The sequence below is a fragment of the Sceloporus undulatus genome, chromosome 7 (genome assembly GCF_019175285.1).
Source record: "Sceloporus undulatus isolate JIND9_A2432 ecotype Alabama chromosome 7, SceUnd_v1.1, whole genome shotgun sequence".
In the NCBI taxonomy this organism is placed as follows: domain Eukaryota; kingdom Metazoa; phylum Chordata; class Lepidosauria; order Squamata; family Phrynosomatidae; genus Sceloporus; species Sceloporus undulatus.
The window spans coordinates 16,709,596-16,737,390 of record NC_056528.1 but is presented as its reverse complement, the minus strand read 5'-3'; the positions used below and the strand labels follow the sequence as shown (position 1 = coordinate 16,737,390).

The window sequence follows — 27,795 nt, the reverse complement described above, 5'->3', positions numbered from 1 at the left end:
GCACTCAAGCATCTGTTGTTGTTACTGTTGTGTGCCTTCAAGTCTTTTCTGCCTTAATGGTGACTATCATGGGGATTTCTAGGTTGAGAGTTTGTGACTTGTCCAAGGTCAGATTGAAGGGACTAATCAGGAACTCAAATAAGAACAACACACTTTATTTACTCTGTGTGTGTGTGTGTGTATTGTAAATAAAGTGTGTTCTTATTTGAGTTCCTGACTAGTCCCTTCAATATATATATATAGTAAATAAAGTGTGTTGTTCTTATTTGAGTATATATATGATGTACAAAATCCTGAAGGACTGGATATATGGGGTGTGTATATATGTGTTTGTGTGTGGGAACAACCCTCCATGCCACTGTCTTGGCCAAAGTGTGGACTGTCCTCCTCCTCCTCCATCTTGGGCTCATGTCCCTTTATCTTCCCGCCTTTTCCCCTCAAACATCCCATAATAACAACAACGAAAAGGGCCCCTTCCCTCAGAGCCAACGGTCTGCGCGCGCGGGGGCACGAGCCAGTCCGCGCCTGCGCAGTCGCGGCCCCTTCCCCTTCCATTCCTTCCATTAATGCGCGCCCCCTTCCCTCTCTCTCTCTCTAGTCAAGGTCTGAAGAAGAGCCTCCTGCGCATTGCCCCCTCATTTGCATAAACCCCGCCCCCGAGTCCCTTTCCTATTGGCTACGTTGTTCCGAGCCTTCCTTCCCATTGGCTGCTCGCCTTGTCATTCCTCTTTTTCTCTTTAATTTCCTCACTCTCCGCTCCCTCCAGGCGCTTTCTCCGGCTTCTCTAGCCGTCTTCCCGGTCCGCTTCCGAGGCCCAGCGGGGCCTTTATTCGCCGCCGTCCTTTGCCGGTCCTTCGGGGCGGAACCAAGCGGGGCAGCAGGTGAGAGGGGCCCGCCCCGCCGCCTCCCTCCGCAGGTGAGCCGCCAACGGAGCCCCTTCTTCGCCGGCCTCGGTTCTCCTCCCAACAGGGCCCTCTCACGCCCCTCGTTCCTGGCAGCTGAGACATAACACACACACACACACCTCGGCCCTCGGTTGTGTATGTGTGTCTCTGCCTGGCTTTCCAGGTTGCCACAGGGGCCCTTTGTGGGGTCGCCCCATAAGCACCTGCTGCTTGCTGACTGGGGGTTTGTTATCAATAGGTTGTGTGTGTTGTGTGTGTGTATATATATATATATACGCATACATATGTGTGTTGTGTGTATATAAGTATACACATGTGTGTGTGTTGTATGTAGATATATATATATACACATATGTGTGTTGTGTGTGTATATATATACATGTGTGTGTTGTGTGTGTCTGTTTTGTGTATATGTGTGTGAGAGAGACAGGCATGCTTATATGTTGTGTATATAGATATATATATATGTATATGACACACACACACACATATATGTTGTATATATATATGACAGACATGCTTATATGTTGTAGATAGGACACACACACATATGTTTATATATATATATGACATTGACGCATGTTGTGTTTATCATAGACACACACATATGTTATATATATATATATATATATGTATGACAGGCATATGCTTATATGTTGTACACAATGACACAAATGGATGCTTATGTGTTGTATATATGTGACAGACGCACAGAAACACGTTGTCTATATATGCCATAGATGCATTCATATATATGTATGACACATATGCATGGCACACACACACATGTTTTATATATATGGCCAAGACAAACGTGTTCATAAAGCACACAGACACACAAGGTATTAACTGAAGTCAATAATGCTCATGTGTGTTATGTATGTGACATATATGCACAGATATGACATACAGATATAGAGGTAGATAGGGCATAGATGCTTGCGTATCTAAAACGCACACACACGTGTATGGAAGCAATTACAACACACATGATATATATGACATAAACATGCGTATCTAACGCAGACACATGTATGTATTGAAGTATGTATTATGTATGAGATGCATGCATGTGTGTGTTATATATGTCACACAGACTCATGTGTACAGTATCTAAAACAGTGTTCCTCCAAGTGTTTTGGACTTCAGCTCCCAGAAGCCCCAGCCAACTTGGATGAAGTTCAGGGATTTGGGGACCAGGAGTCCAAAACATCTGGAAGACCAAAGTTTGGGGATTGCTGATCTAAAACACAAAGACACATGTATGTATTGAAGCAGTTAGCACACATATTAGATAGATAGATAGATAGATAGATAGATAGATAGATAGATAGATAGATATGACATAGACGCACACATATATAACCACACAGACACCCACATCTTGGCAAGATTTGTTCAGAGGAGGTTTGCCACTGCAGTGAGTCTACTCTAGTTGGGACTAACAATAGGATCCAAGCCTATGTGTATTTCTATGTATGCGCTTTGTATCCAGTTAGTTTGAAAAAGGAAAGGGAACCATAACAAACATTGCGTTGTTGCTGTTTTCCCATTTAGAAAGAGAGTAAGAGCATACTAGCTGTCTTTCTAGATCTGGTGGACAGTCCATCTATTAACCATCTGTCCTGGCTGATGCTTTGAAGAAGTCTACAGGCCAAGCTTTGCCCTTTGGCGCCTTTCTTTCCCACCTTCCATTGTGACAGTGGCTTTCTTATAACACCTTAGACTCTTCAGCTGCCTTTTCTCAGGACAGGAGTGAAGAAAGATCCGTCCACGCCTCCCTTCCATCTTCTACAGATTAATTACCGTTCTTGGAAGGGAAGTCCTCCATCCCACATTTCATAGCCTTCTCTCTTGGGCAACACAGGCTCCTCTGTGTGTGAGGAGTTACCTGCCCAAAGGTGTGACCGGAGGAGCGCCCACCATTTGGAGAGCAAGAAAAGGGCCCAACCTGCTGCACCTCAATTGTCAGAGCAGCATTCCTTGGATGTCAGCCATTCATGCGCACAAGTGGCTATTTCTGTGTCAGGGGACCTTTCTCTCCCGCCGGTCCCCAAATGCGCTAACACCAAAGAGCGGGTATAATTGAAAGAGTCAAGAGTGAGGACACTATGCCGCATCCATTTGTCACCTCATTGATCCAAGCCAATGTGGAGGGACAACTGTCGTTCTAAAACAGGGGTGGACATCTCCTCCCTACTCCTTTGGAAATGAGGACGTGTCACTTTCAGTCACAATTTTTGGCTGGAATATAGGCCAATAAGGACACAGAGGTTTGCTTTTTGTGGTTGGCATGTTTTTGTGTGTTCCTGGGCTGGCTTTGACAAGATTTGGGTGCATAGGATAGGATATTTTTATTTACAGCCATAGACCAATAAAAGGGTACATAAATTACTCCTTCCAATTTGGAGGATCTAGGAGGCTTTGAGGGACTTAAAAAGGGGGCTCTCAGGGCTGTGTCTGGCCCACAGGAGGTTGCATTTTCCCATCCCTGCTGCAGCAGATGGGAGCCAAATATTTGTGCTGCAGCTTCTGCTTTCCTGTGATTAAGGTGACTTCTAAAGATAATTCTTTTAACATCTCAGTGTTGACTTTTGTTACTAGAACTCCCTTAAAAAACTTAACTCCCATCTGTTGTTAACTCTTTTAGTAAGCCTGGAGGAGAAAATTCAACTCAATTTGCAAAGCTGCAAGATGTACCTGACAGTTTGCCTTTCTGTAATAGCAGCTGAAACCTTTTGCCTGAGGACACTGGTTCCTAGCCAGGCTTCCCTGGTAACCTTCATAACCTCACTCTCCTTTTCGGTTGCTGCCTATCTTTCCACTTGACAGTGGCAGGAATTCATCGCTTACATGGATCTCCCATCAGGATCTTCTACAATAGTGGCCCTCCTGAAGTTGTTAGAGTCCTTTCTCTCTGTAAGCCCTTTCCAACCTGGCTTATAGTAAAGGCAGATGGCAGTAGTAATTCATCAACATCAGACAGGCCATAGGTCCTCTATCCCTGATCTAAGGTCCAAAACACACTGTAGCAATAATCCAGTTTTGAGGCCGCTTTAACTGCCCTGGATCAGTGCTAGGGAATCCTGGGAATTGTAGTTTATTGTGGCACCAGAGTCTCTGACAGAGAAGGCTAAATGACTCAAAAAAACATACTTCTCAGAATGTTATATATGCATGAAGAGTAATGTTCTTTTCTAGATGTGCTTGATTTATTTGGGAATATGCTTCATACCAAACATAGGTTTTAAGATGTGCAAAATCAGTTATTCTTATCTTACTCAATTGTAATTAAAGTATAAGACTTTAATTTGATGTTGATTAAGTAATAAGTAGATCAAGGTCTGGCTTTGCTCAGATCGGTAAATCTTTTACTTGTGTTTGATGTTCTGAATGCTGGACAGATGCATGATAATGGCCTCAAAAAGAGTCAGTGCATTTCATGGGAAGTTTGTCCAGCGCAAATAAGTAAATAAGGCCTTCCGGAGTAGAATTGAATGTTCTTGTCCTAAGAACTTAGGGTTACTGGTGGATAGTGTCATTGGCATCAATGACTTCTCCCTTCGCTGAAAAAGCCATTGGAACCGTACTTGGAGACACGAGGCTTTGTAGCAACTATGCGTGAATTCTGGTACTTCTCTGTGTGTAAAACAGGACTGAGATTTGTGTGAGATTTATTCCCCAACAAGTCTTAATTCATTGCGACTTTCTTCTGCATCAGTGTGTATAGGATTGCGCTGTTAAAAAGTTTAGTCTTCACACTTCATTTCTCTTTCCCTTATTGTTTAATCCATTTCATAACCTGTTGATCTTCATCTTCCCCTGTCTGCTCTATTGTATTTCCTGCTGTGAACGATGATGGGACATTAGCCCAGCTGAGGCCAGTTTTATCACTTTGCGTTGTATAATCTGTTTTAATGAAAAAAGAAGGTTGATCTGTATTGGCAAGAATATATTGGAAACGTTACTATAGAGTTCTGAAATTAGGAAAGGTGATGGTATTGAAACATCTAGTTGACATTGGTAGTTGCTATTCATGTTCTTTATTTTAAACCGATGTTACCACTAATCTGGAATGCATTATTTATTAAGCCTCACTGGAACAGTGGAATTAGGGTTGGACTCTTGATCCAAAAGGCTATGGCAGGTTAAAGATGGGCACGGGCTTTTGCCCATTTCCTCAGGACCTAAGAGGTAACAGGTTCACAAAACATTGCCTCTAGGATCCAAGTACAAAAGACAGAACAGCAGATACTCTTGTTTTAAAAGCATTTATTGGATTATTCCTATTCTGCCCTATATATATATATATGACAAGACCTCAGGGCAGGGTACAAGTAAAGCCAGTATAGCTAGGTTAAAACAGTCAAAAGGGATTAAAAATAATTTGAATAGATTAAAACATGTAAAATATGTTAACAGGGTGGAACAGGCGCAGATGGTGAAAACAGTTCTGAGCATGTGCAAAGCATTTTTAAAATTTAGGCCCAGAGGCTTGCAATAAATAAGCATGTTTTTACTTCATGCTTAAATGAGGCCAGTATTGGTGCCAGTTGGGCATTCGAAAGAAGGGCATTCCACGATTGGGGTGCCACCAACGAGGTCTTCTTTTCGGTTGCAACCAGCCGTTCTTTCTTCTTGCGTTAAATGCAAGAAGCACATTAAAGCTGTCTATGTGAATATTTTCTGTAATGCTGCAGTTGCATCTGACTGTGGCAATACTAATAAATAACCTTACAAACAGGCAAGATGAGAGAGCACAAGAGTTTAGGGATGTATGGGTGAACAGAGGCCTCCTTTTCTATTCTTCTTCTTGACAGGCTCTTTCTCTCTCTGTTGCTCAGTTACAGAACAGTGTCCTTTGTACACTTTCTAAAGCACACATGTGAAATGTTGATTCATTCCTTTGGGGCTGGCTAGCCTTCTGAGCAGCTGGCCACTGTAGGAGAAGACATGTAAATTTACTATTGTAATACATGCATGAGATGAGCTATCGGTATTTCCCCTTTACGTAACATCTCTCACTGTTCTGAGTGCTCCTGAACATAAAGAGTTTTGGTGGATCAAACCCATGGTCCATCCATTGACGCAGTCAGCCAGTTATATTCAGGAGGTCCAGAAGCAGGGAATAAATGCAATCATCTCCAAGTGCAGAAACCTAGTAGGTTTTTGTCAAGTTATTGTTACATTGACTGTCTGCTTTTCAGTCCCTTTCCTTAAAATGTGCAGCATGGAATCTGTGGGACTTTAAAACCCTTGGTTTAGCTGAGCTATCCTCCATGAGCCCACAATCTCTTTTCTCAATTCAGAGTTCTTTGGCTTCCTATACCTTTAGTGTTTGGTTTGTTTGTTATTGTTGCTTGCTGTATGTGTTTCGCTAAACTAAGCATGGATAAATTACTTTTGTATGGCTTTGTATGTGTTTATTAGTTCCATTCTGTTGAGCTGACCAAATGTGGGCCCTCAACATTCGCTGGCACTAAGGGTGCAGGACCCCCATGAAAGTGGAAAAACTGCGAATGGGGGGAAAACCCACTATATTTTTAGCCAAGAGAACACCTCTTTCGGAATCTGTGGTCCTCCAGTGTCACTCTATGGTCAACATCTGCTAGAGGTTGATCATAGATTTGCAGTGGAGGACCTACAGATGCCCAGAGAAGTGTTATCTCAAGGAATCGCTAGGTCTTCTAGTGCAGCTTTTAATGACAGTTGACCATAGAGTCATGCTGGAGGACCTAGAGAGAACATCTTCAATCATCCATGAATAATCAAATCCGCAAAAGCCAAAGGCACAGATGTGGAGGGCTGACTGTGTATTTACTACTAAGCTTGTGTCCTCCTTTTGGATGCACCTTTGTGCAACTTAATGCTTTTAGGTATTTATATTTATACACTGTGTGATGTCCTTTTTTTGATTTTCCTCTTTTCTCATTTTGACTGCAGTTAAAATTAAACACAGTTAATTTTAACCTGTGTTGAATCTTGAACCAGAAGTAGAAGCTGCTGATCTCCTTGTGATCCTCGTGGCGCTGCGCTGGGGAAGGGGAGCACATGAGCCCTGTTACAGCCACGTCTAGGAGCTGGATTCTCTGGCATGTACTTAATGTGGAGATACTAGTTGCTACACCTATGCACTGCCATAAATTCTACTATAGAATGACAAGGACATGAGTTACAATTGGGTAGCAGTTTGAGATAATAAAACAGCAAATGACATTTCAGAAACTGCAAGATTTACTTGGTGCATTGAGGCTGCATGTTAATTTGTGCCGAAACAGTAAATTAAACCCATGTGAGGAAAGTAGAGGGGATTTTGGTTATTATAAACGACTGTTCCCTTACGGCTTTTACTACATAATAGTTTTTGTGTGAATGACATTTTCTACCTTATTAAGGGTAGAGATCTTGTCTAGAACACATAGTCCTAGAAGGTTTTCATGGGTCTTTCTACTTAAACTTGGTTAATCAAGTTTAATTTTTGACTATGCGATGTATTTAATATGATAGGCTGAAATACAGTACTGTATTTGCCTAGTAAATTCAGTTTAAATAACTAGTGCAACCTTGCTGCTTCAGGGAACAGAAGCTTGTCTATAGCTCCAGAAATGAGGCAAAGTAATATATGCGCGCAAGTGAGTATTCCATTTATGTGTTGCCAGAGATTGTACAGTTTCTGTTGCTATTTTGTCTTTTTGGTCATTATGAACACGTTGTATCCTGTAGTGCATAGATTAATAGGATGTGTTGCTGATAAAATACTTGAGTGAGATAAGTAGCTATGCTCAGTGTGCAAAATGCATCAGGATATCTGGTGCAGAAGATCATGCCAAACTGTCAAATAGTTGCTTGCTCGCTTTTTAGTTCTCTACATTTAGAAGCAGGGAAGGGTAAGCTGCTGAAGATGATACAGTCAGGCCTGCATAGGTTATTTTGGGACTGCCATTCACAGAGTCCCACAGTCGCTGTGGCTGTGCTAAAGCTGTGATTCAGAGTGCTGTAATTCCAAAATAACTTTTTAAAGCTCTGGTTATAATAAATTGCATTGTGTACGCTTTTTTGTACACTTGAATCACTGGATCCCACCATTAGCCTTTTTCATCTGGAGCAATATCTGGACAGTGACAAGAAATCAAAGCAGTGAAGCTCTTTCTTGTTTTCATTCTGGTAATATGCCAAAGAAAGGTCCAAAACGCATTGCAGAAATAATCCAGTTTGAGACTGCTTTAACTGCCCTGGCTCAGTGCTAGGGAATCCTGGGAATTGTAGTTTATTGTGGCACCAGAGCTCTCTGACAGAGAAACTACAATTTTCAGAATTCCCTAGCATTGAACCAGACCAGTTAAAGTGGTTTCAAACTGGATTATTTCTGCAGTGTGTTTTGCTCCAAAGTTACACTAAATGGAGGACCAGATTTAATTAATTGCCAGTTGGTAGCCATTCACATCATCTGTCCAAGTGCTCAGGTTTTAGCAGTTCTATATGTTGACAGTCTGTAAATAGTTTTTAAAATTACAAACGTTTATTAACTTACTGGAAAATTCTTACACGCTGCTTATATATAAACAATTCAAAGCAGAGTATATCAGTACAAAGCAAAGTGTGCACAACATACAAATGCACAGAGAACACATTATTGGAATAGACGACACTGTAGTGAATGCCAAGCTTACAGTTGTAAGCCGCTTAGTACATGCAAGTAAGTGGTATAGAAATGTACTTGCTATTGCTAAATGCACTAGAGATGACACTTTGAGAAACAGCAGAAATCTGTCAATTAAAATTATGTGCAAATGTGTCAGAAAATGTCTCATAGTGCATTGGTCTCTGAATTGTTAAGGGAAGAAATGCCAAATCTAGCAGCCCTTGTACACTGCATTTTACCAATGATAAGTGGCTGAATGTGCGCATCCTAGATGCCAGAATTCTATCAAATGATAATGTACTGTATTCATTTGCAAGAATCTGCAAACAGTTTTCAGCAATTTGCTCACGGTTGCTGGGATCCTTGTTTGCCAAAGACAGATGTTTTCTGTAGACAGCGTGATTTTGTGCAGCATTGCTGAATGAGAAGATTAGGGTTGGTAAGTCGAGGGATTTGTTTAATTGAACTAACATGCAGCCACCTGTGCAGTCTTAAAAAGAAGAAACAAATCTAAAGCAGTTGATTTTACTAGAGCTCTCCTGAAAGTCTCTTCCAGCAACTATTAATTGGGCTATTCATAGATCTCTGCTGACACTAGTCATACTGCTGCCATTGCCATAAATCTGCACTTCCATGCTGCAAAGTATTCTGTCACACCCATCAATGGGTTTAAGATTTTAAAGGGGCAAATAGAATGTACTGAAGTGTTTTTATAATAATAGACTTAAATCATTAGTAAAGAATACTCAGAAAGTTGTATGAACATTGGAGGGTTTTGTGATCACACTGTCTTGATTCGGCTTGCTAGATAGTAAGCGCTTGTTCACTTTGAATAAATCCTAGGTAATTCCCCAACTTCTCAATTTCTTCAAACCCTTTGCAAATATTTAAAACATCCGCCTCTAGCCGAATAGTTGCAGATTCCTTCAAAGTGCATTCATCCCTTTGGATTACAATTGTGTACCTGTTACTCAGCAGGTATGTTGCTTGGAGAACGGTATGATTGCTGGCGTAATGCTGGATACCGGTCATCTGCAAAAAGTCTTCCATGGTTACGTTTCCTCCATCTTCACCTTTCAAATCTATGTTAAAGAAACCTGCCAGATAGGTCATTATGTCACTCTCTCTCACAAGCTCAGTGTATGTAGAACTATCCTTTGTATGTGCTCCAGATTCGGTAAACTCATGCGAGTGATTGTTTTGGTTGGGAAGCAATTCTGATTCTGTTGATTTCTCCTCTAAACCTTTGCAGATAGTGGGTTTATCTTCCCTGAAGATGCCAGCCACAGATGTTGGCGAAACGTCAGAAATAAACTCTTCTGGAACATGGCCACCTAGCCCCAAAAATCCACAACAATCAGTGGGTTTATCATTTGTAACGTTTTCTCTTAAGTCCTGACATGGCAGTTCCTGCATCTTAGGGACTGACTTGGTGACATTTCCTCCATCTCTTTGCTTCTGAGAGTCCACTACGAGGCACCACTGTTCATTTCTTTGACTTAACCACAAGTCAGCCGTTGCTAGTTCGTCTGAAGCAGTGTCATAGTAATGCTCGCTTTGAATGACCGTCTCCAAACATTCGGCACCAGCTGTCAACAGGTTGGCTTTACTGTCTTCTGTTATCCAGTACTTCTGCTGAAGCTGGACTTCTGGGCCTATGGAGAGTTCTTGTGTTGCTTCCATGTTGCTGCTGGAAAGAAAGTATACAGTTGAGAAAAATCATTATTCATAGAGGTTGTGCTTACCATTTAAAAAGGGCCATTGTTTTGTACTGTAATGTGGCCATATCCTCTTCTAGTCCCTCAACATGACTAGAAGAAACCTCTTTGAACCCTGCATTTTTCTTCTTACTAAAAAATTAGTCAGCGGCAGGATGAATATTTCATGTTCTTGTGTGACCAGGGTTCCTGACATCCCTAAATTTTCTAGGCCTTAGTAAAAGTGAATGCAATCTTGTTAAGAATTTTAATCAGAAATGACTTGAAGACACACAGCAACTACATCACAGCAGACTAAGTGAATTGCATTTGCTACTTCAATGCCACCCCCTCCATTTTGGAGAGACCCTTATGAAACTCATCACTACCTTTTGGTTCTTATAAGTTTAAATAACTTGGTCTCATAAGGAAAGTTGGCCGCCTCAGGACTCAGGTGATTTATGAACATATTTAAAAGTACCAGACTCATTTCAGATCTTTGGAAGATTCCACTGATAACATTCCTACATTGTAAGAGTGAGAATAAAAGAATGCTTCTCATCCTTAAAGGTGAAGGCATGCATTCTTTCACGTAATCAACACCAAACATTTTCCATTCGTTTTTCATTCATGCATGATATCTTTGCATCAAAGTCTCCTCTCTGTTTTTTTGCTGTTTTATTTTGATTGATTAATAGGTGTTTGTTGCGTAGTTCGTTCCATTTTGTCTTTCGTTCAGCAGATTGTGCAATCATGCTTATTTTTATTTCTGAAGTCGCCTACCTTGTCATTTGTCTCTGAATTAGAAGATATTGGCGATGTCTAGGAAAGCCTTCTATGAATTTCTTCAGGGTATCGACCAAACTTTTCCTGTCAGCCGCCCCTTTCCTTCAACGGAGCATGCAAGAATCCCTCCTTCTGTTTATTTTTAGGTTTTCCTGGGGCTGCCATGGTAACAGCGCATGAGCAACCGCTTCTAGATACTGTTTATAGATACCTTGCAGATTTCACAGAGGTGTGGCGTGGAACTCTTTGCCAATTACTTGCTCTGGGCTTAAACAAAAAAGGCTGAGGAAAGGTGCTTCAGTCTTTTCAGTATTACCCATGCACATTTATATTTACAAAGGTAAAGGTAGTCCCTAGACCTGAATATCTAGTCATAACCGACTGTAGGGGACAGTGTTCATCTCTGTTTCTAAGCCGAAGAGCCAGCATTGTCCGAAGACAAATCCGGCAGTCATGTGGCCAACATGACTGTATCGAATGCTGTTCCCTTCCCACTGAGAAGTGGTACCTATTTATCTATTTGCATTTGCATGCTTTCCAACTGCTAGGTTGGAGAAGCTGGAAATGGTGACAGGAGCTCAACCCATCATGCAACATTTGGGCCTCAAACTACCAACCTTCCGATCTTCAGAATTGGCATCTTAACCACTAAGCCACTAAGCAGCTGTTTACCTTGTCTGTTGTATGTAAGCGCACACAGCTACAGCAGAATCGCCTAGACTAAAAATCTGTTCTTTCCCAGGTCAAGTTTTATTGCATTGTTTGCTGCAGACACACTGCAGCAACCCAACAGTGATCTGCCTCTCTCCACCCTTCCTTCGCCTTACTCCCAAAGCCATTGCTACAATAAAAAACAAACCCCAAACTGGATTGACTCTGATGATCCCTTGAGCGTCATTGTCCTATCCTAGTGTCTCCAGACTAGGAGAAAACCATATGACTCTTTTTCTTGAGGTCATATTTATGCCTATATTATAGACTACAGAGTGAGACCTATGCCTAAATTGCCAGTTCTGTACCGGCATTTAAAAATATAAATAAAGTTGTGCTTCTTGTTAGCTATTGCTGCCTTTCATTACCTGGAAGAAAGATTTATACAGTGGGCCCTTGGTATCCTCTGGGGTTTGGTTCCAAGGCCCCCGGTGGATACCAAGATCCAGGGATGCTCAGGTTCCATTACATACTGAGGCACATTAAGATGGTGTCCCTTGTATAAAAGGGCAAAATCAGGGTTTCCTTTTTTGAATTTATCTGTTGTGTTTTTTTAAAAATCAAACCGTGGCATGGATGCTTGAATCTGTGGATAAAAAAAATCTGTGGCTATGGAGGACTGACTGCATTTAAATTATTCTCTGTTTACAAAAAATGACTAATTTTTATACCTTAAAACATGGTGATATAAGAAATGGAAAAATTAAGCATTACGTTGTTGTTGTTTTTGTTGTTGTTTCAGAAACATCCAGACTGAAAGATGTGCTGCAATGCCTCCTTTGTGTTTGACTGTACTTAAAACTGGAAAGAGAAATATATTATGGGTAAGTTAATCTGCTTCTGTTTTATCACTGAAAGGGGAGAAAAAGAGAGATTTGTAGAAGAGTGGCAGTGGTCCAAAACACACGGCAGAAATAATCCCGTTTGAGACCGCTCTAATTGCCCCGGCTAGGGAAGCCAGGGAATTGTAGTTTATTGTGGCACCAGAGTTCTCTGACTACGAAGGCTAAATGTCTCACAAAACTACAGTTCCCAGAATTCCCTAGCATTGAGCCAGGGCAGTTAAAGCGGTCTCAAACCAGATTATTTCTGCAGTGTGTCTTGGACCGAAGAGGGTAATGTGTGTGAACCTTTGCTTCACTACTATTTGAGTTCCAGCATTTCTTTTAGATGATCGCTGGGTGGCAGTGCTGAACAAGGGATCCTTTTGGGAACCTGGCTAGATTTTTGTAGTCAGTGGCCACTCTATTATTTTATAAAGTAGAACTGCTTGTGATTGATTTATAAATATTTGCTACGTTTTGCTGACAGCTTTCATATTCTGAAATTATTCTGTTTGAAGGAATTTTGAATATTGTAAACAAGGGTAGGAAACAAGTAACATTTTGTTGAAATTTTTTTGGTATTGGCCACTGTGTTAGAAATACTTTGTGCCATGTCTTTTAGCTCCAAGAGGTAGAAGTTTTCCTTGCAAAAAGAAGAGGAAGATCTGGAATTGTGTAGATCATAAAGAGTCCATGGGCCAGACTTTTGCTAGTTGTATCACCAAAAGGGTATGTGAGGAGCTAGAATATATTTGATTCCCATCCTTTCCCTATATGACAAATTGCCTTTGAATTTCCAAATGTGTTCCAAATGATTCTGTCAAACATTCCTTTAAAGGAGGCTGCGTAGAAATGTCATTATTGTATATCTTTCTGAATCTGAATTCATTTATGCACCCATTTGTTTACACCTTGCATTATGCCCCTTTTCCCCAGATAAAACTAGAAAGCAATATTTGACTTGGCACAGATTCATCTCTATCTGTATTCTCCTAGAACTAACTCTCTCCTGTTTTAAGCATCTTTCAGAGTGACCCTACATCCAAATTAATGTAGCATTTTATTATTAGTCTCTACCCTGAGTAAGAGCCAGCTTCATGTTCACATCTGTTACAGAAATTACAAACTAGATCCCATGGGAATACCTTCTTCTCTTAAGTCCATTCTTTGGGCCTGTCTGCTTTGCTGCTGTAGCATTATGACACTAAACCAAAGTTTATATGTGTATGGGCTTTCGACAAGTGAGGTGGCTGACCTTTTTTGCATACCTTGGAGTGGGAGAGCAGACATAGTTGAGAAGTAGGATGTAGATGTATACTTACAGGTAACTTTAAACTTTGGGAGGGGGAGTTTTGTTTGTTTTTAAGAGTGCTGTCTGTACCATTGTACCATTTTATAGCTGTTTTTCCTGATGTCTGCTTCTGCTTGAGTTTCTTGTCCCATGATGATGATAGTCTGGTGAAAGGGAATTCAGGTTCACTGGATGTTTTGAAAACTAAATAAGCACCATACTGGCAGTATACATTTCCAAGTCTCCGACTACACATTTATTAGACTTCAGACACAGGCAGTGTCTGGATGGAAGCTAGGTAAAGAGAGAATTTGCTTGAGCCTTTCCTCTCTAATAATTTTACAGATAAAGCTCACCTATGCATGCTTTTCCTCCATATCTTTCCTCACTGAACAACTTACAAAAGGTGGTCTTCAATGAATGATTATAGGAACTGAAGGGCTTAGGCTGCTTTCCCCCTCTTTTGTGCTTTTTCCCCACTTCTGAGTCTGTCCAGACTGTCTAAAGCCAAAACCAAAACCCACAGTGGAAAGAACGGCACATTAATTGTACTGAATAAATGTTGTCATAGCCTCAAATTAATTCCTTCTTTTGGAAGTCTCTCTCACTCAGATTCATGCAACAAATTATCCAAATCTTTGTTTAAAGCACATCTTGAACTAGTCTCGGGCTTCTTGATATATCACACTTTTTCCATCATTATGAAATACCCTTCTGGAGCAGATACACCTGGATCCTTCCCTGGCTTTTCAAGTCGGCCTTAACTTGAGGTTTGAGTCCACTCTTAACTGACCCTGGTCTGTGTTCCATAGTGTTTAAAATACAACCCATTGTTTTTATTTTTTAAACGTGTATTGGAATGGTATCTTAAGACTGTTTGAAATACAAAGAGGCTTTCTGCTTCTTAAAGATTTCATATATTTATTATGGAATAGGATTTTGGGATCTGGAGCAGTAGTGCTCAAAGTGATGGTCTGTGGATCATCATCAGCTAGTCCCTGGTGAGTTTCTAATGAGTGTGTGTGTGGGTGTGTGTGTGTGTGTATATATATATATGTAGTATCTGCTCCTGATGCTACTGGTCACTCATATCAGGTAGTAAGAGATGCACTGATCTAGAGTTTACTTTAGTGTTGTTCTTTTGGTCCTTCTGCCACACAATAACACACCCACCTGTCTGGAACCTGTTAAAAGTAACAGGCCCTTGAACATTTGAAACAGTTGGAACATACAAAAAGAGATGTAGCCATGTGTAAAAGAAATTTCTTAAACCAACTAAAATCTGTCCCTTATACACCCACCTGCCCACTCACACAGATACATACATGCCTGCAAACGCATACATATAAAAACTGAGCTTTTGAGTTCTTCACAACTCTTCATGAGCCTTGCTTTTGTGTGACATTTCAGTGGTCCTCATTAGAGTATAGTTTATGTGTGCATGTGCCTTCAGGCCACTTGTTGACTTAAGGTGACCCCATGAGTTGCATAGGGCTTTTCAAAGCAAAGAATACTCAAGAGACGGTTTTGCACTTCCTCTCTCTGAAACATAGGCTATGGCAGTGGTCCCCAAACTGTGCTCTTTAAGGGATTTTGGACTTCACCTCCCAGAATCCCAGACTATTGATCAACATGGCTGAAGTCTCTGGGAGCTGAAGTCCAAAACCTCTTAAAGGGCAGAGTTTGGGGACCACTGGCCTCCAGCATCTGAGATTCAGTGGCAGTCTCTCATCCAATACTAATCAGGACTGACCCGTCTTAGCTTTCTGGGTCAGACAAAATCTGATTCCCTTAGGAATGCCAAACTCTGGCATTCCAGGTGTTTGGGACTCCAGCACCCAGAATCCCAGACCATTGGCCATGATGGCTGAAGCTTCTGGGAGCTGAAGTCCCAAACACCTGGAGGACCAGAATTTGAGAATACACTGCTTTAGAGTATTCAGGTCTTGCATAGTTATTAGTAGATATTCACTTTAAATATAGAATGTCTTATTTGCTAAAAGTGTTCTGTCTAGTTTCTTAAGGATCCTTTCACCTACATGGAACTACGTTCTATTACAATCAGAAATATGCTATTAAAGATTAGCACCCCTCCTTGCCCAATACAGTGGTTATTGAGTCAATTGTGCATTTAAATCTGTTTTCATGTTATCTTATCTTTACCAATGAATTCTGTTCTGGAGAGGAAAATTTCAGACCTTTGCGCAAAGAAAACCCAGCTGATTGCCTATAAGAATTTGCGGCGCATGTGTTTTAGCATTGCTAGGGTGTTTTGGTTTTTTTAAGGAGTTTTGGATCTATTTTGATCTTTTTCTTTGAAACAGTTTGCTGAGTACTAGGGAAAATCATGATGGTTATTTTACAAATGGTACATTCATTAAGTTTTCAGCGATGCTTTCTTCTATCATTTCATTGGTTTATTTTTATCACTGAAAGCCAGAACTCAAGCTGGACTAGACACAAGGTCACATATGGAATTTTCTTTTCCTTTCATCAGAGTATTATTTGAGTACTCACACACCAAACGCAGCCAGGAGGCCAACAGAAGAGAGATGAGGGAATAGTTAGTGGATCTGATACGAATGCCATATTTTTATGTACTTCTCCTTCACTATCTCATTTGCTACAGTGCTTTCGTGGGTGGCGTGGTTGTATTTGGTGTATTCCTTCAGTTTCCAACATATGGTGACCCTAAGGCAAACCTATCGGAGGGTTTCCTTGGCAAGATTCGTTCATAGGGCTTTGCTTTTGCCTTCCTTTGAGAATGAGAGAGTGTCACTGGCCCACAGACCCATTGGTTTCCATGGCTGAATGGTAATTTTAACTCATAGTCTGACACTCATAAAACTTTACCATGCTGGCTCTTTACTTTCATATATGAGATTACTATCACCCTCCATCTTCATGGACTTGAGATATGCAGTTTTGATTATTCACAGAGGGGTGACCTCCATTAAAATTAATGGTGCATGCACCCATGACACACACACATGGCCACACGCAAGAGCATGTGGCCATTCAAAGTTATGGGGCTTGAATATACGCGAATTTCCAAATTCAACGGGGGGGTGGGAAATGTGTGTGAATATGTGATAACAGAAACACTACTCTGATATTTTCAGGTATTTTTGCAAAGGTACACTCTTGCCAGTATCTTCTTATGGAATAAAACCAGCAGTTGGGAAGAAGAAGCAAGCTAATGTTTTTTCACAGAAGCTAGGCCATTCCTTATTTAGTTCATTTTGTGATAACGTTCCATGAAAAAATAGCTTCCAGCTTAACAACAGATATGATGAAAGTGTTCTTGTTTATCCCTTTTCTCCTTCTCCCATGCAAACAAAGAGGTCAACATTAACTGCGGCCAGCCCAATGGAAAAGATACTTAGATTTCGTGAAGAAAGGATATTTTGCCCCTCTCCCGTTTCTTTTTTTATTTGTATCCATTTGAAGTGCTAGCCAAGAGTTGCTATTCATAAATTAATTGATTTTTTGTCACTGGCTAGACTAAATGGATTTATGAACAGATGCTGTTGGCATCCCGACTGCAGCAGCTGTAGCAAATGTGCAGAGAATTCCTGGCATTTCTCAGGACTGAGACATTTGTTGCAACATGGACATTAGTGAGGAGCATCTTATCTGCAAAGCCCAAAAGTGGGGAGTGCTGTGTCAGTAAGAGAGGCTTTATTAACCATGTCAAAGGTTGGGCTCTGTTTACTGTGGTTAAAACAAGGATCTAAGAAAATAGAGGATGCTTGATATGATGCTAAGTTTTTTCCTTGGCCTAATTTCTGGTGCTAATTTTTTGAGCAAAAACATAACCTCTCCACTAGCTCGGACTTCAATATGAAATGTGTTGCTTTCAGAGGTATAAATAGGCTCAGAAACAACGAGTCCTGTAAATCTGAGATCTCTTTTATGAAGAATCGGGGCAAGTAGAGAAGGTTGACTGATGTTTTGGTCATAACTCATGAAATCTATGACTTTGAGCACTGAAGGAGGTTGAAGGAGCCAACATTATTTACAACTTGTGCACACTAAGGTTGCATTGAAATACATAGTGATCTGTGAGTAGCATGGGGCTCATATTATTCAGCTTGTTTTTCTTCAACAATTGGTATCATCTTTTGTTGTTGTCTCTAGAGTGTTTTATGATATGATCATAAATATTTGTCTTGGGTACCCATAGATTTCACTGAGAACCAAGTGAACATTTGTTAAGGGTTCAGGTATAGCCAGTATTTTTAGATTTTCCTTCTCCAGAAGCAACTATGTTCTGGAATAACCAAAAAAGCAAGACTATATTAAACACCAACTTAATATGAGCCAGTTCAGAGGAATAAAGCATTGCTTGCAGAAAATTGTAACCAATGAAGGGAAATAGTTATTGAACAGCGCCCCCCCTACATATCCTAGTAATTCAGAAGTGAACCAATGAAGGTAAAAGAATGTGCTTAGTAAGTCCTGGGGAATGAAATGAAACATAGAAAAGCAGGTGGTCTCTAAATTATTTAGGACTCAAGCTGTGTTTAATTTTATAGGTCAGTATATCTATATTTCCAACATGGATTGACTATAAAGTATGAGCACATTTCAAAATGGTGCATGTTACGCTTTACAACTTACTTTCTCCATCTCTCTTCGACAATAATGTTTGTGTTCCACACTCGTGACCTCCCTTAAATCCGTTTCTCATAAAATGTATTTGCATTGCAGCAGTTCTCCGTTATTGTGTCACCACTGGTGGCTGAGCTGAAGTTTCCTGCATCCTAAGGAGAGTATGTATAAAAGGAATGGCCTCATGGCCAACGTGACAGTGACCTCCGCCACTCCAGAGGTACCCATTCTTTGTTTCTGTTTTGTTACACCTCTAGCAACAGCAGTTGCAGTTCATTTCACATTCCTACAGGCTGTTTCATTGTGGGCTTAGAAAGATGGAAGCAATGTGACACAAAGAAAATGCTCAAGATGCTACCCAGGGGAATTGTGCTGAGGAATAGCAGCAATAACACTTAGATTTCTATACCAGTTTATAGTACTGAGCACTCTCTAAGGGTTTACAATGTGTTAGCCAATTGCTCCCAAGAAGTTGAGTACTAATTTTACCAACTTATGGAAGGGTGTAAGGCTGAGTCAACCTGGAGACCTGCAGGATTGAACTCACAATGTTTTGGCTGTGGTACCAGCATTTAACCACTGCACTACCAAGGCTACAGTGAAATAGTAAATGTGTTGCACCCTTACATTAGTAGATGTAAGCTTTAGCTGACTTGCAACTAAATTCTGTTTCCAAGTAACCCTGCTTTCTCCTCTTTCCACAGGGTAGTAGCAGTTCTGACTCTCTGGAAGGACAAAGTTCAGATTATGCCCATAAAAGCTATGATGCAGTTGTATTTGATGTATTGAAAGTAACTCCGGAGGAGTTTGCAGTGAGTAGAGTTGCTGATTTTATACATAAGGGGAAAATATTAGCATCATTATAAGAAACAAGTTCTTATTTGTGCTTTCTGTATAACTTATGAATTTTTCCTGTGCCTTCACAGAGTGAATAACATTTTAGAGCGGAGACATTGTATTTTGGTAGAAACAAAATACAGTGTATGGTACTTCAAGGCATATGCCAATCCCATTGTAGCTCAGTACCTTTTTGTTCACTGATTAGTTAACAGTGTTCTAGAATTCTATCTGTATTCATTATTTCTATGTCTTGCTTCACTATTCTCTTCTTCTTTTTTAATTCTGTAAATAATTTAGTAGGAGATAGTTGATATAGTTGAAGTTTCTTCTGGCAACATCCATTTATGCAATACCCTCCCCTGTTTCCATGGACCAATCTGCTCTGGTCTTTAGATCTTCATTAACCATCTTAGGTTGTATGCACCTGGACTAATGTAACTTTTCTGAAGAGGTGCTGTAGATAGATGCCCATTTAGAGGCAAAACAGAGATTAGATATCTCCTTTAACCACTTTTTTATTTGTATGAAGGCATGCTACTAGTCCTGAAGGTTGCTCAGAACATTACCCTCCATATTGATGGTGGTATGAGATTATTCTCTGCTTTCCTATCATTCCCATGTTATCCCCCTCTTTCTGAACACTTTGTAGGGAACTTAGAAAGTAGAGGTGCTTGTGACAGCAAGGACAAGGCTGGGAGAGTTGATTTCATATCTTCAAGTGCAGTTCTGCCACAGTTCCAGGCTGAACAGATGTGGCCCATTCTTTGCTCCCATCTGTCCATTGTCATTCTACAGTTTCCACCACACTGTCACTACAGTCTTAACCTCAGCAGCCATGACTCAAGTCCATTCAGCATGTGATACTTTTATTAACCTTCCTTTAAAAACATATGTTGTATTACAAACATCAGCATCATCAGGCCTTCACTTTCTGCCATACTTGAGAGATTGGCAAACCTTGTGCTACTGTCACAACTTGCACTACTGTTGATGTCACAGCTATTATCAACTGTTTCGACAGTTGTTACTATAGTGACAAAGCCTGCACATGAAAAGAAAGATGAAGGATGAAGACTCCAAATCTAACTTTTTTCCCCATTAATCACAGAAGAAATGAGCCATGACTGTGCTTCAGATTCCTCATTGGTTTTGCTGTGAGACCAAAACTACGTCTTGGCTCTCACTCATCTTCCCTCGTTCATTTGCTCCCAGCTCTGAAATGTGAAATCTTAAAAGCCTGAAAAGGAAGTTACCATTCCTATATTAAAAAGGTTGCAGACACAAACAGCCGCTCCAGTTGTAATACCAGTTTTACTATTGTTATTGCACATAATACGTAGGTTGTGGCAAACACCCATCTTGAATTCTTCTACTTCCAGACAAATGGATCACTGTACCTCTTCAAAGTCAAGACCTATAGTTTTCTCTTTAAGCACCCCACATCCAGCTTTATTATAGTGATGTGAGAAGAGACAAGTCCCAGAACTAGGTATATTTCACTCCAAATAGTAAAGAGGGCATAAGGAGTTTTTGCTCAACTGCAGCTGCCTCACTGTTCATACCAAAATATTAGATTTGTTTGAGGGCCTGTCAGCAGTATCTCTGGAAGAATATTATTCATATCTTGAGAATACTTAACATATGATCAGAAAGACCTATTTGGACAAGTGAAATGCACTGCTTAGGTTTTCAGCAGATTAATATGGCTCACCACCTTGTCAACTGCAAAGCAAAGACCTTAGCTGGGATAGTGGCCCTTTGACAGCATGCGTAACTACAGTCTCCTGGCTTGTCCCTGAATGTGCATTTTACCACAGAGGATTTAGCATTGGATGAGGAGGTCTTATTCAACTCTGAGTCAGATAAATGTGATCATGATAATAAGCAAAGCTAACCACCTGGTGAATACTAGGCATCAGGTCACACAAGGATGTCTCTTTTCACAGAGTGATGTTGTCTTTTATCCTTATGTGACATACACCCATCGTGCTCTTCAAGGTGAGCTCTACCAACTCCTATATTTTCAGACTCTCATATGTGTGAGTTACACTGAGACCATGAATAAGAACAACCATTTGCTGATCTGTAACTGTGGTTCTTCAAGTGATCTTCAGAGTTCATAGGTGAACATTTGAAGAAGCATAGTTCTAGGCTTGCTAGTAGACTCTACAGCCATCTTTAAAAAAAATGATTGATGCCTTTTATGGAGGGTTAGCTTAAGTATTTCACTTAAAACATGTTTTTACTGTTTCAAAAGTCATTGCAACAGAACTGAGTTGAGTAGTTTACTTCATCACAACTACCTTTTGATTTGTATGTACTGTCAGCTTTCTTGAAGACTCTGTTCATCTTACTTGGGTACCATTCATAGTTTCTATCTTGAGCTTAAATACCTTCAACTGATTCAGTATCCATTGTTTCTAAATGGGGAATTGTTCTTTTTCTTTACTTTTCTTCCAGAGTCAGATTACACTGATGGATATGCCAGTATTTAAAGCTATACAGCCAGAGGTATGTGCCATTATATTAAATGTGGTTCTATATAAGCGTTGGATGCTTAAAAATGACCAGCTGGGCAACTTTATGTATATTTCAGGGGGAATTAATAATAATTTTTATTATAGGCTCCTAACTATACCTTGTGTTGTTTACACTGTAAATGTGCCATCTCCACACATTGGGACACCTGTAACAAGATTGTTTAGCATGTTTTCCCAAGCTGATAATCCAAATGTCCTCTGTGCACATACTCTAATACTAAGGACTGAGGTTAAGAAAGCTTGCTTCTCTACCCATACATGATTCTGCTCAGAGGCCTCACTTCTGTAACTACAATCATCCCTCTATATTTGCGGCTTTGATATTTGCAGATTTGATTATTCATGAATTTCATTATTATGTTCTCTTTAGGACTGTCTAGGTCCTCCAGTGCAACTCTGTGGTCAACTTTAACTAAAAGTTGCACTGAAAAACCATTTGTAGCTACTCCAGTGCCATTCTACGGTCAGTGTATGTTGGACATTGACCACAGAGTTGCACTGGAGGACCTAGAGATTCCTAGAGAGGTGTCTTCTCAGGTAAAAATAGTGTTTTTGTTATTTGCGGTTTTTCCATATTCACGGGGATCTTGTTCCCCTAACTCTAGCAAATATGGAGGGACTACTGTAGTTCTTTTTGGTGCCCCTCTACAGTTACATAACTATGCCTCCTTCACTGCTGCAGGTGCCACTGAGCATCTGTTCTTGTTTTGCTTCTGTTTCTATGTAACTAGTTCTTTTTGGCAGCTATCAGAAGATGCAAAGCTTCCTGAAATAAGCTCTGTACAGATGCAGAGCTCATGTGTGTGATTGCAGAGGGCCACTCAGATAACTGCATTTAGTTGAAAACAACCTATCCTTTTAGAGGTCAAAAGTAGTTGAAAACATAGGCCTTCTAAAGAAGACATATAGATGCTGAGTTAAAGATTGGCAGGAGGCAAGGAAAATTCTCGTCTTGGCAAATGGTGTAATATATAGCTGTCTTACTCTCTAGTGAATATAAGAAGTGACTAATTTTGTTAAATGTCTGGTGAATGCAGTCAGAGCCCTGATATATAATTGCTTACATCTGTACTTGAACACATCGCACGTGCCATGTGTCTTAGGAGCAGATAGATTCAGCTGGTGATGTTGCTAGCAGCCTTTTCCCGGCTGTCTCTTTAAAGATTTATGTTGTCAAATAAAAAATAAAAAACGTTACTTTTCAGCATGTGGCCTTTGCCAGACTTGGGTTTTGATGAGTTAACCTCAAGATGGTCTAAATATGTATTGCTCCTAATAATCGTTATCATATGCTGCATTTTTACTGGATTAATGTTAAGCCTTTCAGTGTTCCTGAAGTTGTTTTAAAACTCTGGTATGAGTTTCTGATGATGTTCATGGACGTTTTCTTACCATGCAGACCACTACACACACTGGTTTCATACCTACTCAAATTCCATTGACTCAGAGGATCTACTATATTTTGGACTAACGACTGAATTTATACTATGCCATATAAAGCACTTGTGATATATGCAGGTTGAGTGTCCCTTATCCAGAATGCCAAAATCTGAAATATTCCAAAACCCAAAACTTTTCTCATCAGTGGCTGAGATAATGGCAGCTTTGTTTTCTGATGGTTCAGTGTACGCAAACTTAGTTTCATGCATAAAGTTATTTAAAATACTTTATAAAATTACCTTCAAGCTATGGCATATAAATGAATTTTGTGTTTAGGTTTGGGTCCAGTCTCTCAAGAGATCTCATTGGGTATGTATATGGAAATAGAGGCATTCCCCACCCCAAAATGAAATCTAAAATACTTCTGGCCCCAAGAATTTGGGCTAAAAGAGACTCAGCCTGTAGACCAAATGTATGTTAGCATTATCCTTTGTCTTAACTATGTTACGCAGCCACTTGCAGTCAGTAAGGCAAGTTTGATCAGGGACATCATGAAACTGGTTTGTCTGGATGAGTTGAGACATAAAGTAAAATTCTAATCTTTTGAGACATACACATGTTTACTCATGTGCTGAGGTGAAAACAATCACTGTGATCTTAGCTTTCTTTTTTCAAATCATTGTGGGGAGCGAAACACAATATACTGATGGAAGAGGGCATGAACTTTGATTTTGAGAAATTGGAGCTCAAACCCAGCACTGACTTTCCACCCAAAGAACTGTTAACACATGGCAAAGGCAACCTATCATTTGGCTCTAGGAAAAGGAATAGCAATGTTGTAATTTCTTGGTTGAGAGCCACTCACTGCTTTTCCTCACTGTGCGAATGCCACGAAGTTTAAGGATAGCTCGGAGTGAGCAGTCTTCAGCCTGATGCTTGACCTTTTCTGATGGAACTTTTATCCAGTGCTAAATGTGCAGGCATTCCAAGAGACAAAGGAAAGTGTTGGATGTTTTACGAACATTAATGAATGCCGTATGTTTGCAGATACTAAGGCATTTTTTTTCCTTTCAAAATAAGAAAGTGAACTGGCAGGCGTGTCAAACTTTGCAGTCCCTGGAGCCATCTGGAGCACACTGACCATGTATTTCAGCCCACCAGCTGCTTAATACATCTGATTTTTGCAACCAGAGTAGCACATATCATTGCTTTAGAATTTGTTTCAAAAAGGATTGATAAAGTACAGTCGGGACTGTTGCATGTCTCACCAGCTTAAAATTTAAAACTGTTATCGTTTACATGGTCAAGCATTTGTGTGAAGATCCTTGATCCACATTTATTAGAGTCTTCCCCTAATTTGTTTCTGTCAGCTCCTAATTCGATTAATTTGTATAGACATAGCCTAGCTCACTAGAAATACAAGCTACTTGCTGTAAGACTGAGGAAGTGGTTTTGGCAGCCCAGTGTGTTGAACATGGGACTACTTAAATATTTATATTAATCATTCTGTTTTGTTTTGGATAACTGAGGTGGCTTATGATATCATTTCTATGACCTTATAAGATAACAAGAAAAGCAATGGAAAGCCAGGATTGGATGGCTGGTACCACAATTGTTCCCTGCTAAAAATGTGTAAAGATGTGACCACTATTATTCTGCATTCATTGAAAGGAAATGGAGAATTAGTCAACGTTGACATGTATTGCTCTTTCCAATATGTAATAATCTTGCTTACACTCTGTAATAGATCTCAGATTAAGCAAGTTGCACATTTAGAAATGTGAATGTCTAAGTCGGGGAGACAAAAAAAGAACATTTTCTCTTTTTTCTAGTATAAAAATTGGAAACTATGGAGAGCATCGGGAAAGAAACCTTCAGATGAAATAGTTTTCTTTCTTGGAATGAGTGAAATGCTTTTAAAGGCAAATTTTTACTTACTCAGAATGCAAGGAACTGAGTAGCATGAAGTAGTGTATAGATCCGTCTGCAGAGGCAGAGAACAATAATTCCTCTGTATGCTGCAAAGGCATACAATACTCAGACCCAAGATGCATTTCTGCAGCTAGTGCATGCTGCCATGTTCATGAGAGAAATATACAGCGGGCCTTCTTTGCTTGGGATGATAATACACTATTGAAGAGTTAAATATTTTCAGGGCTGAGTTTACTCAAATATCCAAATATGTTGCCAGCCTCATCCTTAAGATTGTGAATGTATAAGTTGGTTTCTGTCAAATAATGGACTTTGTTGTTTTATTACCAATTTGTGGTTTCTTAGCATTCCTTCCTCCCCAACTTCTCATATGACAAAAACTAAGATACAGATACATAGCACAGGATGTGGCACTTCGCAGCACTCTCTTCAGTATGGGATATAGTTTTGCTTCTGTAAAACAAAGTTTTTTAATAGTTTAAAATTGCATAGCTATGCCAAATAGTCAGGTTTTATATGCTAGTTATACATTACGACATTTTAATATAGTTTGCCATATTAATTTGCTAATATAATTTAGCAAATTTAGTAAATTAAGTTTACATTTGATTTGAGAATGAATCTTGCATATGTTTCAGCTTTTCCTAAATTTTCCCCCCAAAGGTGGGATTTTAAAAACTGTATATTCTACAAACTGTTTCAGAAATTCTGGAAATTACCCAGTCCACTTGCCTACGCTCTTTCTCTCGCTTCCCTTTCTTTCAGTATTAAAGCAGGGAGTGGGAATCATTCATCTTTCCTGATGTTGTTGGACTGCAAGTCACATCATCTCTAGCCATCATACATAGCCAGTGTTGATGAATACTGGAAGTTATAGTCCCACAATATCTGCAGGGCCACATGATTCCCACCCCTGAAGTAAAGAAACCTATGGGCTCATTCCCACTTACATTAAAACCGGTTTGCAAGTTGCCTTCGTTCCGTGTTGGTAAATCAGTTCCAAAAGGTCCGTCGTTCCCACTATAAAAGTGGGTCTTTTCATTATCCCCTTGTAATCGCTTCTTTTTTTGGCACAATTGTCATCCCCACTAGTTTGCGCTGCTTCAAAATGCATGTCAATCATCTGTGCATCATAAGTGATGTAAACAACAGCCTGGGCAGCTCGGCTTGGGAACTACATACATACATACATACATACATATTCTATATATATAAGTTGTTAGAACATTCGATTCATTGGTTTTGCAATTACAGTCCTCCGTCCAAATTCGCAGGGGATCCCTCCAGAATGCTACGATTCGGATCCATCATTCCCACTTGTTGAACACACTCCGGAATCAATTCTTTTCAAAAGAAACACCAAAGAACCAGTGTCAGGAGAGAGTGTGGTTTTTTGTGTTTGTCTCGCTTCATCGCAGTTGAAACCAATCACAGTAGGATCGGAACCAGTTTCAAATGGGAATGACGGTCATACAACCCAAACAGCAATTTGCTTTAAATCATAGTGGGACCATGGCCTAGGTTTTTCTCTATAGTGGTAGCACAAAGGAAGGAGGATATGTAATGAGACAGATGCAGTTTGGCAGTCTCTGACTGTGAAAGGTGAGATTGCTCCTAAGCCTAAGGGACAAAGCCACTAGCGGATTGTATAGTTGCCTTATTTATGGAAAGTTTAAAAAATGTTTCCCCCTGTTTTCCTGTAATAGTTGGGCATAATTTGTAAGTGTAGAGGAGGCCCTAAACATAAATTCATTTTTAGATCCCAGATGCCTTGAGTGATTTTGAATGGAACATTTTACAGGGAAGTTTTGAACTCTTTGCAAATTGGGTTATGTAATGAGACAGCTGCTTTTCACATACACTGCAGTGGTGCTGGCTGACACTTTGCTCCTTTTTAAAGGAGCAGTGTATAAGTCAATCAGAAATGTGTTGGTACATTTACATAACAGCTTGAATGTTTTTTCCTTCTAAATAGGAAAAGGGCAACATAGATTTAGTTTTTAAAATATATGGTGAGACGCAGTGAAAACAAATACTTCTTGCAAATTCACCTTCTTAAGTGAACATTTCAGTAACCTTCTAATGAAAATGTTCCCAGGTTTAGTTCCTGTGTTGACTTTAAAACACCTGCAATTTATAATTCTTAAGAAGAAATGTTAAACAAACCTAAAGTTAGCTAGAACCCATTGAAAAATTTTCAGTTAGATTGACTTGAAAATTGTATGTGCAGTTCTTCAACTACAGACTTTCAGTGCCACTTTAGGATTGCTTTTCTGGTCTCTTAAATACAGTTTTAAAAAATCAATCCTGTTACGTCTGCAAAGCTGATAATGAAAACTATATTAGATTAAAAACAAAAGAAGAGGAGATAAATATCAATTTAAGCAGAGAGGAAGCGCTATATACAGTCAGCCCTTCTTATACACGGATTTGTTATACACGGATTCAAGCATACACGGTTTGAAAATGTTCCAAAAAAGTATAAATTTCAATGATCAAACCTTGATTTTCCATTTTTTATAAGGGACACCGTTTTGCTCTGCCATTATATTTAATTGGACTTGAGCATACACGGATTTTGTTATACACAGGGGATCTTGGAACCAAACACCAGCGTATAACAAGGGTCCACT

The 27,795-nt window shown here is 39.9% G+C and overlaps 2 protein-coding genes across 9 annotated transcripts in view; one reads left to right on the top strand and one right to left on the bottom strand.

The window, feature by feature from the left end:
- Window positions 1-627: 627 nt before the first annotated feature.
- The window catches only part of RALGPS1 (Ral GEF with PH domain and SH3 binding motif 1), a 134,027-nt gene continuing 106,859 nt past the window's right edge, over window positions 628-27,795 (top strand). Inside the window, exons 1-5 of one of the 7 annotated variants that reach the window (XM_042479187.1) lie at window positions 628-916; window positions 12,484-12,565; window positions 18,570-18,690; window positions 19,175-19,282; window positions 21,771-21,821. In XM_042479187.1, coding sequence (XP_042335121.1) covers window positions 18,634-18,690; window positions 19,175-19,282; window positions 21,771-21,821 — 216 coding nt within the window. In that variant the 5' untranslated portion in view covers window positions 628-916; window positions 12,484-12,565; window positions 18,570-18,633. The remainder of the gene's footprint in view (window positions 917-12,483; window positions 12,566-18,569; window positions 18,691-19,174; window positions 19,283-21,770; window positions 21,822-27,795) is intronic. The other 6 variants (XM_042479186.1, XM_042479184.1, XM_042479182.1 and 3 more) reach the window with 6 other exon arrangements.
- LOC121936704 lies at window positions 8,184-11,168 on the bottom strand. Of its 2 annotated transcripts, none has more exons than XM_042479198.1 (2): window positions 11,028-11,168; window positions 8,184-10,237 (listed from the first exon to the last, which is right to left on the bottom strand). In XM_042479198.1, exons 1-2 carry the CDS (start codon window positions 11,033-11,035, stop codon window positions 9,352-9,354), a joined length of 894 nt encoding a protein of 297 aa, XP_042335132.1. In that variant the 5' UTR covers window positions 11,036-11,168; the 3' UTR covers window positions 8,184-9,351. The 2 variants fall into 2 exon arrangements, with proteins under 2 accessions (XP_042335132.1, XP_042335133.1); XM_042479199.1 differs by having other exon boundaries at window positions 8,184-10,234.